The following is an 11,555-nucleotide window of genomic DNA, read 5'->3' on the forward strand; positions in this document are numbered from 1 at the left end:
CATAACAGTGGTCAGTTACCAGAGTAGCTGGAAATTGTTGGAGGGGTTAGTGACTGGAGTCCCTTCCTATAGCTAACATTGTTATGACATTGTTTTATACATCTTTTGGTTATACTTTTCTGCTGCATGTCCAAGACTAAATTAAAATTAGCCTGTTGCTACCTATCAAGTTCAGGTAAGCCCCCTCAAGAGTAATCTTGCAGGCATGTACAGTGCCTGTCAGCTCTTCTGTCACTGTCAACCTTTTGCATGGGTCATGGCCACTGCTTTACCTACCACTCTCTATAAAAGCATGGGAGACTACTCTCTTGGTGACTCTCCTTAGGCACACTATACACCATTAATTTTCATCAACTGGGGTCCAATAATCTCCTTGTTCAAGAGGTCTGGGGCTCACCAAATTATTGGATATCACAGAAGAGGTTCTCTCATGTCCTGGGTCCTCACTGACCTTGGAGGGCTGGAGCCAAAGTATTGGCTGTCCTCTGAGCCTACCTATGTTACTAGTTTTTGCCTCTAAATTTTAGTTGTTAAACACCCAGAAGAGTTTAGTGACATTAGCATTGTGGTGAGAGTAGTGAACTCAATTATCATACTTTTGTCTGAATATCAAGCATTTTGAAATATAAAGTGTTGCCAGAGAAGTGTTATTTCTTACCAACCATGGATGTTCTAGTATTTCAATCACTGTAGAATGTTAACAGAAAACAGTTATATAGTTTTACAGAGAAAAAATGAGATCAAGGGTCATACATTATATTGTAGCATGAGGAATGCAAGTGGTGAAATCACTACAGGTCCTGTGGAAATTCAGAAGATCATCAATACCTACATTCAAAATCTTTACTCTCAGGGCTGGGGATTTAGCTCAGCGGCAAAAGCGCCTGCCTGGCAAGCGCAAGGTCATGAGTTCGGTTCCCGGTACCGGAGGGGGAAAAAAAAAAAAAAAAAATCTTTACTCTCATATAATGGGAAACACAGAAGAAATGGACAGATTCCTAGAAATGTATGAATTACCAAAGCTGAGTCAAGAAGATATAAAAATTCTGAATAACCCAATATCAGTTAACAAAATGAAAAACGTAATTAGAAATTTACCAACAAAGAAAATCTCAGGTCCTGATGGATTCATAGCTGAATTCTACAAGAAATTTAGGGAAGATTAATGCCAACACTCCTCAAACTCTTTAGTGAAATTGAAGGGGAAGTAATTCTCCTGAACTCATTCCTGGAGGCAACTATTACCCTGATACCAGAACCAGAGAAAGACCTAACCAAAAAAGAGAACTACAGGCTAATCTGCCTAATGAACATAGATACTAAACTCCTCAATACAACACCAACAAACAGAATGCAGCAAACCATCAAGAAGATTATACACCATGACCAAATGAGATTCATTCCAGGAATACAGGGATGATTCAACATATGAAATCAACAAATGTAATACAGCATATCAACACAGTCAAAGACACAAAAATCACATAATCAACTCAATAGATGTAGAAAAAGTGTTTGATAAATTCCAACACTCATTCATGGTAAAAAAAAAAAAAAAAAAAACTACAGGAAATCAGAATACATGGCCTTTACCTCAGTCTGATAAATGCCATCAATGAGAAACCAGCGACCAACATCACACTAAATGTATAAAAATTGAAAGCTTTTACTCTAAAATCAGGAACAAGATGAGGATGTCCACTACCATCACTCCTATATAATATAATTTTGAAACATTAGCCAGAGCAATTAGAAAAAAGAGAGAAATAAAAGGAATAAGCATAGGGAAGGAAGAAGTTAAATTATCATTATTTGCAGATGACATGATACTCTACATGGAAAACCCCCAAAACTCCACCAAAGACCTCTAGAATTAATGAGCAAATTTAGTAGCATAGCTGGATTCAAAGTCAACACTCAAAAATCAATAGCATTCCTATACACAAAACAAGTTCACAGAGAGAGAAATTAGGGAAACAAGATCCTTCATAAGAGCATCCAAAAAAATGAAATACTTAGGAGTCTATCTACTAAAGGAGAAAAAAAATAAAAGATTGAAAATTACTTGGGGCTGGGGATTTAGCTGAGCTGCACAGCGCCTGCCTGGCAAGCACAAGGTCATGAGTTCGATTCCCAGTACTGGAAAAAAAACAAAAACCAGAAAGAAAAAAGAAAATTACAGCACTCTGAAAAAAGAGATCAAAGAGGATTTCAGAAACCCGAAAGATATTCCTTATTCATGGATAGGAAGAACCAACATTGTGAAAATGATCATACACTCAAAATTGTTACACATCCCAATCAAAATACATTAACATACTTCACACATCTAGAGAAAACATTCCTAAAATTTATTTGGAACCAGAATAGATGTAGAACAGTAAAGGTAATCCTGGGCAACAAGGGCAAGGCAAGGGCATTACAACTCCTGGCTTGAAACTATACTACAAAGTTACTTAATCAAATCAACATGGTACTGACAAAACAACAGACCTGAGGATCAGGGGAATAGATCAGAAGATGCAGACACAACTACAAACACACTCAGCCACCTTATCTTTGACAAAGGGGCCAAACATGTTCAGTGGATAAAAGATAGTCTCTTTAATATATGGTGCTGGAAAACTTGGCTTTCCACATGACAAAGACTAAAACTAGACCCATGTCTATCAATATGCACTAAATTAAAGTCAAAATGGATCACAGATCTATCTATTAAAACAGAAACACTAAATTTACTGGAAGAGAAAGTAGGTAGAAATCTTGAAGACATACGGATAGAAAGAGTTTATGAATAAAAACCAAACTGCATGGGAAGTATTTCAAAGAATCAAAAGCTGGGTTCTCATCTTCTTAAAAAGTTTTTGTACTTCAAAAGAAATCACCAACAGAATGAAAAGAAAACCCATGAACTGAGATAAAATTTAGGCAACTATCACTCAGACAAAATATTTCCATCTAAAATGTATATAAAACTAAAAAAATCAGGCCCCCTAAATTGAAAGACCCAATCCAGAAATGGGAATCTGAGAATGAATACACACTTATCAGATGAAGAAGTACAAATAGCAAATAAATATATGAAAAAATGTTCAACATCACTGGTCATTCAAGAAATGCAAATTAAAACAACACTGAGATTCCATCTTACCCCTGAAAAAATGACTATCACAAAAAAAAAAAAAACAACCAAAAACAAATGCTAGTGGGACTGTGGGGTAAAAGGAACCCTTCTCCACTGTTGGTGAAAATGTAGAATGGTATGAGCACTGTGGAAATCAGTGTGGAGATTCCTCAAAAAAACAGAACTAGAGGTCCAATCCAACCCACTATTCCCCTTCTGGATATTTTCCCAGAATTAAAAACATCATACCACAGTGATATATGTGCATCAATGTTTATGGCAGTGCAACTTATAATAACTAAGCCTTGAAAACAACACAGATGCCCATCAATTGAAGAATGGATAAAAAAGATGTAGTCTTTTTATACAATGGAGTATTACTCAGACATAAGGAAAGATAAACTCGAAACTTTTATAAGTAAATGGGTGGAACTAGAGACCATACTCATAAGTGAAATAAATCAAACTTGCATATGCCAATATATTGTTTCCTTAGTGTATGAAATTAAAAGAGCAAATAATATCCAAAATGTACAACTGACATTGTAAAAAAGGAAAGAAACTGCTCAGGGACAGAACAACTGGGATGGGGGAAAGGAGAAAGGAAGGAAGACAAAGGAAAATATATTGTACACATACATAAGATAGCTAAGATAATTATACCACTAATTTCTATTAGTTCATTGAAAGGAACAGTTTGTGCATATATTGTTTGATCAATTTTGCATGCCAGTATCTTGTAATCTAAGCAACTACTTTGAAGATAACAATATGCAATATAATAACCATTGTTATTTTCCTTTTACCTTGTTTTGAAATTTTGTATCGTTTTCATTGTTTTTATAAATGTCTTTAAAATAAAATTTAAAAAAAGATATATACTTCATGAAAAATAGCCTAAAATTGAAAACTGATCTTTCTAGTATAATTTTTGGTCAAAAGGAAAAAAAAATTATTCTATAACTTTGGGTGTGACATTGTGAACTGAAATTATTCTAAATTGTCTACTATACCTGTCGGCATGCTTTTGTGATGTGGGAGATGACCCTGTTGATGATGCCCAGAGCAGGCTGTAAGCAGTGCGGCCTGTAAAGAGTTAACACCACAACTGGCCTGGTTTAATGGGCAAGTCAGCCTGTAGCATTTCTGAGTCATAAGAATGTTGTGGATGGTGTGCAGACTACCATTATCCCCCCACCAATGGCCACAGCAGAGACCAGAGATATGGTCCCTAGGCTGAGGGGCTCTGATATTGAGATAACGTAGCAGCCAAGGACAAGTGACTCTTCCCAAATTCCTTTCCCAGAATCATAGTTCATTTTACTTGAAAAATGAGTGAGTCATTAACCATGAACCTTTCCTGGTTGCTTCTGTTCTTGATGCAAGAATGTTTTGTTTCCATCTTTACCCTGCCTGTGTCAGCATCTTATCCCCAGAAGCCATGGGTGGCCTCTTCACTCTGTTCTGTTGATTGCACAGAACATAAATACCATGGATCTGGGTGTTTCATGATCTCTGATGGCTCAGCACAAACTATCCCACTTCCCCATTTCACTTTTACTTTGTTTCTGACTTTCTCTTTTTGGCCTTGCATTGTAGCAACAAACAAGCAATTGGGGACATTGGCAGGGTCTCCCATACTGTAAGACTGATTTCTCTACTATGAATATTATTAGAATAAAATAAGAAACAGAAGTTTAACACCGCATTACCTTCAGCAAGCAGCACTGCTGTTAATTTGAATGGGCCAAAAGTAGTCCAGGCTCTCATGCACGATGAGGAAAGGATCTCCAAGCATACTCCCCATGGTATGCAGTACACATCTATGAATATGGAAGGTCACATGACAGTAGCAACCAGAACAGACTGGAGGGAAAAGGAAAAAGAATGTTCAATAACTCTGCTCTTCCAGTACTTAAAGTGTCAGACCCCTCTGACTCTGGTACCTTGGGTATCTGTGATGTGTGGCCTCCGGCATCACAACCTCATAAGGTTTTAATATTTTATTTTACCTCTTTTAGGACAGTGGAAGCATGGATAACCGATAGGGTGGTAAGGTATTTACAGTTGAGTGGAGGGAAGGGAATGTCTCACTCAGCTCCTTTGTTTCTAACTATACTATTGACACCAATCTAATGAAGATAAATCAAATGTATAAATCCAAAATAAACTAATTTAAATAACAGAATTTAAAGACCAACACAATGTTCATCCCAAAAGCATACACCTTCAATGTAGCAAATCATTCTTTCCTTTGTAACCTTTTGTTTACTTACAATTGTGGAAAGGCAAAAACTATGTGTAATGGTGATTATATTAGTTGCCTAGATACATTTCCTGATTCATAACTCTTCTCAATTTTCCAGAATTAAGTTTGGTGAGATTATACTTATTTAAAATATAATAATACCCTACTAATTGAGGGTCACTGGCCAGAGGAGTATATGAGATCAATGTCCAGAGGGAAGCAACTTTTGGAGCCAAGGCCCGAACCCTCCTGGAATGCACTCTCAGAGATTACACGGCAGCCCGCAGGCCCACGCGCCCAAGCAGGGTCAAGGACGCTGACTGAGGAGTACACGCTCCGGCCCTCTCCATCCCCACGCTCCAGTTTGTGACTCAGACTGGCCCTGAGGTCAGGGATGGAAGACAACACCCTGACTTGGCCTGCCCCTGTCCTTCTGCTGTCCCCACATGAATTCCTGCCATGACCTCCTTCCTCGGTCCTTATCTTTGCTTCCGGGTTCTATCAATAAAAGCCACAGAAGCTTCAGTTCAGAGCTGTCTTTATAAGACTCAGAAGCTGAGGGCTCTTGGTTCAGGGCAGTCCCCGGGGCCTTCTGGAGACTGAACTGGACGTTCACTCCAGTCATCTTGCATCCTTCGCACCAGGCCACGGTCATGAGCCGCGACAAGTGGAGCCCCGTGTGAGGAGTAAGTTGGTGCAACTCCACACAGAGGACCCATCTTCCATCGCCTGGAAGAGGAGCAGCAGCATCCAACGTCACATCCTGGTAAGGGGACAGAGGTGGCCGCAGAACAGCCCAAAAAGCCTTCAGCAAGGTCTCGGGTTGGGTTTATCAGCCCAGAGACTCTAACTGCCCGATTACTGGGGCAGGGGCAGTTCTTCCATTCTTTGTCCTCTTTTACTTTCAGTCATGTGGTGTGGATCAAACTTCACCCAAAGAGGAAAAACAATTTAAGCAACATTTATAATGTCTATAAAGACATCTGGATATAAAGTTTCTGAACCTCAACTTATTAATTGCAGAGAAAACTAAAGACAACAAAAGTCAAGGCAGAAAGTTATGCTAAACTGGAAAAAAATTACTAGGGAAATGGAACCTCTATCAGTATTTTTTAAAAATGCTCAAGCACACACATAGGCGAGCCCAAAACTAGAAAGCTTGAAAGACCATCTCCAATCTGTTTTATGAGTGTCTCTCTCTCTCTCTCTCTCTCTCTCTCTCTCTCTCTCTCACTCTTTCTCTCTCTGTCTCTCTCTCAAAAAGTTAAAAAGAGTGCTTCAGTCTCTTTGAACAGTGGTTTAATTTTCTGTTTGATAATGCAGTTTTAGTGAATTGCAGCTTTTATATTTGGAGGCATGTTTTGCTCAGCAATAGACCCACCCTGGAAGGCGTTTGGTCTGGTTGTCTTTCTGCCCTTGAGATCAGTGGGATTTGGTGCTCCAGGGCAGTCCTCTTCTCTGTGCCTGCGGCATTTCAGGACCAGCTTTCCAGGGTGGTGGGTTCCCCACTCCCTGTGACCCTGAGTAAAGCCAACCTTGACTTATCTCTTGGATATATTCTTAAATCTGATCTAGATTTCTCCCTCAGACCCTGGAAGAATAAATGTAAATGTTGTAGTCCAAGCTTATCAGCCATTCTACCCTTAGGCAGAACTGGAATTTAAAACTCCTTTCCCTTCCCTCTCCTTCCTAGAATGCCTCTCCCCAGGGTGAACTGACTGGTTTTTACAACACAGATGTGTCCATTGATAAAACAAAAAATATTCCTAGGAATCTTTCTGATTTCTTAACACTTTTAAACAGAAACACGTCTACTCCAATAAGATAAACTGTCAGCCTAAATCCCTTCTTAATATCACTCTCTGCTTTCATACATGTAGAAAGGTTTTTTTTTCTTTCTGACTCATTACAAGACATCTCTGCCAATTGATGACCTATAGAAAATGGTCTAACTAGCCTTCTATAGTTATGAATCAGAAAACTGCAAAAGGGTGATTGTAATTACACTTGGCCATGTATGTGAGAGTGCACTCTGATTTAAAAAGAACTGATTGCGTGGTTGTATGTTTGTACATCTGTTTGTTTAACGTATGTTAATAACTGGCTAAAGCACCTGCAGCTCCCTTGTTTAAAAAAATTTTTGAGCTCCACAATTTCTATTTTTAGTTTTTTTGGTTCTTTTTGAAATTCCCCTTTTGTGTAATTTTTCACAGTAGCCGAACTTTTTTATAAACATTTCCAGATAAACACTGACAGACCTTGAGGACTACATAGGAATAAACGCCTGTAAGTTTGATAACATAAAAGTTACCTATGTTTGAGGAAAGTATGTATAAGTTGCCATATGCTAACTTTGAGGTATATATTATATTCTCCTCCAAAAGTTCAACTTAATTTGACTTATTGATAAATAAACACCCAAGACATTATCTCAACTGCTTGTGGTTAAAATAGCTTAAAATAGGCTAATTTAAATCACTTTGGAAGAGTAAAAATGTCTTTAAAGTTGGTGACATATATTCATCTAGACCACTAGGTTCTTAGGTAACCAAGATAATATGAAAAATCAGTGTTATCTGAGTAAACAATTTAAAGATAACAACATGTAATATAACAACCATTGTCAATTTTCTATCACCTTGTCTGAACTTCAGTATTGCTTTTATTGTTTTTATGTTGTTTTGTTTATGTCTGTGTGTTTGTTAATATATTTTGGTTCTTTTATGTTTAAAATTTTAAAAATCAGTTTTATAAGTGCAATGTCTGTCATTGTCTGTGTACCATAGCATGTGTTATGATTGATCATCTAAATTAATTGTTTTGGGCTATGATTGAAAAATTAAGTGTTCTATGCCTAAAACAAAACAGTTTTCTAAAAAAAATCAAAATACCCTTGGTTAAACTGACAAAACTAAATTTAAAAGCAAAGATTCTATATTTTATGAAAATAAGTTTCTTTTTATCTCATTGTTAAGACTTTGGCTTACTAAAAAGTGAGCAATAAGAGTTAAAGAATATTTTAATGTTAACATTTAAATGCATTCGATAATCAGTTCATGATTGGTTAAATAAACTATTATTTTAGTTTACCACATAACTTCCCTATTTGGGCATATGTGTATGTGCACATCTAAAAAGAAGCTATGCTATGAATCTAAACTCTTAAAAGTAAGACTATGTAAGTATAATATATACATAGTAATGAACAGCTGCTCTATTTTATACAATATAAGTTTAGACCTTAAACATATATAATAACCAAAAGTGGACATTGCTTTAATTTTGGTCCTGACATTTAAAGTTGATCTACATTTACTGGCTTTGAGTAAACAAACACCCTGTTAGTGTGTAAATGAGATGCACTTGTGTGTTGGTTAATGAGTCTTTGTGGCCATTAACGCAGTTCCCTAAGCTCATCAGCACTGGAAAGACGCCCTTAATTCTTGTCAGTACACTTAGGCCTTATAAAAGACATTCAAGGAGTCTACATCTGTCTTAAGGGTAGGAACTAAGTAGATGTAAAGACGTCCGTGTCGCTGGACACCAGTTACTGCGAGCCACCCACACAGCGGCATCTCACTTCCCACCTGGAACAGAGGATGTGGTGAAGGAAGAAGCTAGAGACTGAGACAGCTCCGGACAACTTGTGGAGAGGAAAACACCGGCGTCCTCTACAGGGAAGCGCTCGCTTTTCTACAGACATTGCTACTCAGAGAACAGCCCAATTTCTCAACAAAGATGAGACAGTCCAGTGTTGCAACACCAGACAGTGGCATTTGTGGGACTCTTCTCTGGCACACACTGACTATGCTGCTTGGAACGTTCCTCTCCCTCTCTGTGACCCACCTTTGCAAAGTTAACCTACATGGGTCTTAGAACCTTGCCTGTCAAGTCACAGGAGGTTTTCCAATTCCTTTTTTGGGTGAATGTGTCACTTTTGCTGTGTTTTTAATACTTAGGCTGTAACGATGTCGTTGAAGCCATCCCCCAGCCCAGTGCGTGAAACACCCAGTCCTTGCCCACATCGCGGTTTCCTGGCTCCTGAGTCTCAGCAGCCGGTGGGATTTACGGAGCCCGGAGAGGACATTCACCTCCCCTTGATGACATCTCCATGAGTCTTTGCTAGCAGTCAGCTGGGCCAAGGAAGTGTGCAAGTGACAAATCCAACAGCATGGACAGCAGCAACAAACTTCAGAAGAGCCTTCAAGATTCTTGGGGTGAGTCTATTTGCTACCAGAATTCAGACTTTGCCTCGCAGGGTTCTCTAGTACCTGTAAGTTATAGGCAAAGAGAAAAGCTCTGAACATTACTTTGCATATTGTTTCCCTCCTACACAGAAATAGTCCGCATGAGGACTTCACCTTGAGTTCATTTTATTTTAAATTCCAGCACAAATCCATCAGGGAACAGAAGACTTCTCTATCAGGCAGGTGGGTTGAGTATTACTGATGTGATGGGAGCACCACCGCTTCTAGCTTGAATTCACTTCTGCCCTCAACCCCATGTTATTAACTGCACTGGGCCATCCCACTCTGCTCTTTGGATGTCCTCCTTTAGCACTTGAGCCCTAAGAGTGCTTGTCAGATTTGTCCTTTTGCCAGTAAAATTCTGCAACCTGGTTTTAAAATTTTAAGGTAAAATTTAAGGTAATGATAGCAAGGTCTAATTGTACATGTGTAGGTGACCATATTCCTGCTTTTTGTTTTTGTAATTGTGTTTTTAAAGAAAGCTGACTATGTGTGCCTAAATAATTGAGCTATCTATAATATTTCCCCTCTGCAGAAGTATCCCTAACTGCAGTAGAGAGAGAATATATAACACAAACATCATAGAAGCCCCTTTTTTTAATTATTTTTTGACAGGTGGTCTCACATTGGTTTGACATATATATCATAATAAAAGCAGCTGGAGCACAAGAGAAAGGCAGATATCTGAATCTAAAAGAGAAGATTTATCACTATAAACAATCTCAGTTTTACATTTTAGAAGCCCTGTACATCTGGAAGGCATGAATACATTTAACACAACATGAGATTAGCACTAATGGATTGTCATACCATGCAAAAACTTTGCTTCGTAATTTAGTTTTGTACAAGATTATCTTCCAATGAGAAAATTGTTTTATTTATACAAAATTTAACCTTTTATCAATGAGCAATGTAAACATATCACAATAATGTATTTAATAATGCTTTTTGGGGTATCTCCTTTAAGGCTATGGAGGTTACTGGGATCCCCATTAATGAAAAAAGGCTGGAATATTATTCTTCCAGGCAGATGCTCCTTTATTCACCAAAGAAAGTCCTGTCCAATAGTTCCCTCGAGCCTAATCCCCATTTAATTACCTTAACAAATTTTTGATGACCTATGAGAACGACATCATAACACTTAACACATTATTTTCATTCACAAGCATGAACAACAATATGTATTGCATTCATAAAACTAATTTTAACCTCAATTTGACCAGCTGACAACTTTGGTGGAAGCATGTTTTTCATTTTGATGACATTTATGTATAAGCCAAGTGAAATCGCAGACAAATGTTTCAAAAATCTAACAATGCAAAAAGAGAAAAAAATTTGACCTCAAATAAAATAGCTCTTTACAGCTGGACAGACAGACAATTATACATATGACAATTTGTTTATAAAATCAGAGTGCACTCAGATATATTTAGGCAATTTGAATTATAATAACTTTTTTATAGTTTTCAAGTTTATAACTATAAATAGACTAGTCAGAACTTTCTATACAAGAGATCTCTTGTAATAAGAATGAAAAGGAATAGAATGTCTCTTACACCTGTGAAAGCAAAGGCAGTTTTTAAGATTTTGTAGCCATAGCTGTTAGACTGTCACAGCTGAGAGACAAAATTTCTTTTCCGATAGCCACATACAATTGTTCCCTCTAACAGGACAGACAGTGAAAGGTCACTTTAACTATCTAGGGGGTGAGCAGGCCAGGTTTCAGTGTAGAGAAGAGACTTTCTCTGAGAATAGTGACTGGCCTGCAAGATGTTCTGGAAAGAAATCATGAGGAGAGGCAGTCCTCTGGGGACTGGGGCTGTGACTATTCTTTAATACCTGCTTCTGTTTAAAACTGTTATTAAATTCATAAGGTTTCCTAGGGATGTTTTTACTACCAATGAATTTATCTGTGTTATAAAAATCAGTCAGCATC

The 11,555-nt window shown here is 37.8% G+C and overlaps 1 protein-coding gene across 1 annotated transcript in view; it reads left to right on the forward strand.

Moving 5' to 3' along the window:
* Window positions 1-11,555, forward strand: part of Ms4a12 (membrane-spanning 4-domains, subfamily A, member 12) — a 52,341-nt gene that overhangs the window by 17,552 nt on the left and 23,234 nt on the right. Inside the window, 2 exon segments of the mRNA XM_013506415.1 lie at window positions 5,947-6,138; window positions 9,332-9,639. Of these exon segments, the coding sequence (XP_013361869.1) occupies window positions 5,947-6,138; window positions 9,332-9,639 (500 nt within the window).

The sequence above is a fragment of the Chinchilla lanigera genome, unplaced genomic scaffold (genome assembly GCF_000276665.1).
Source record: "Chinchilla lanigera isolate Chin_1 unplaced genomic scaffold, ChiLan1.0 scaffold00110, whole genome shotgun sequence".
In the NCBI taxonomy this organism is placed as follows: Eukaryota; Metazoa; Chordata; class Mammalia; order Rodentia; family Chinchillidae; genus Chinchilla; species Chinchilla lanigera.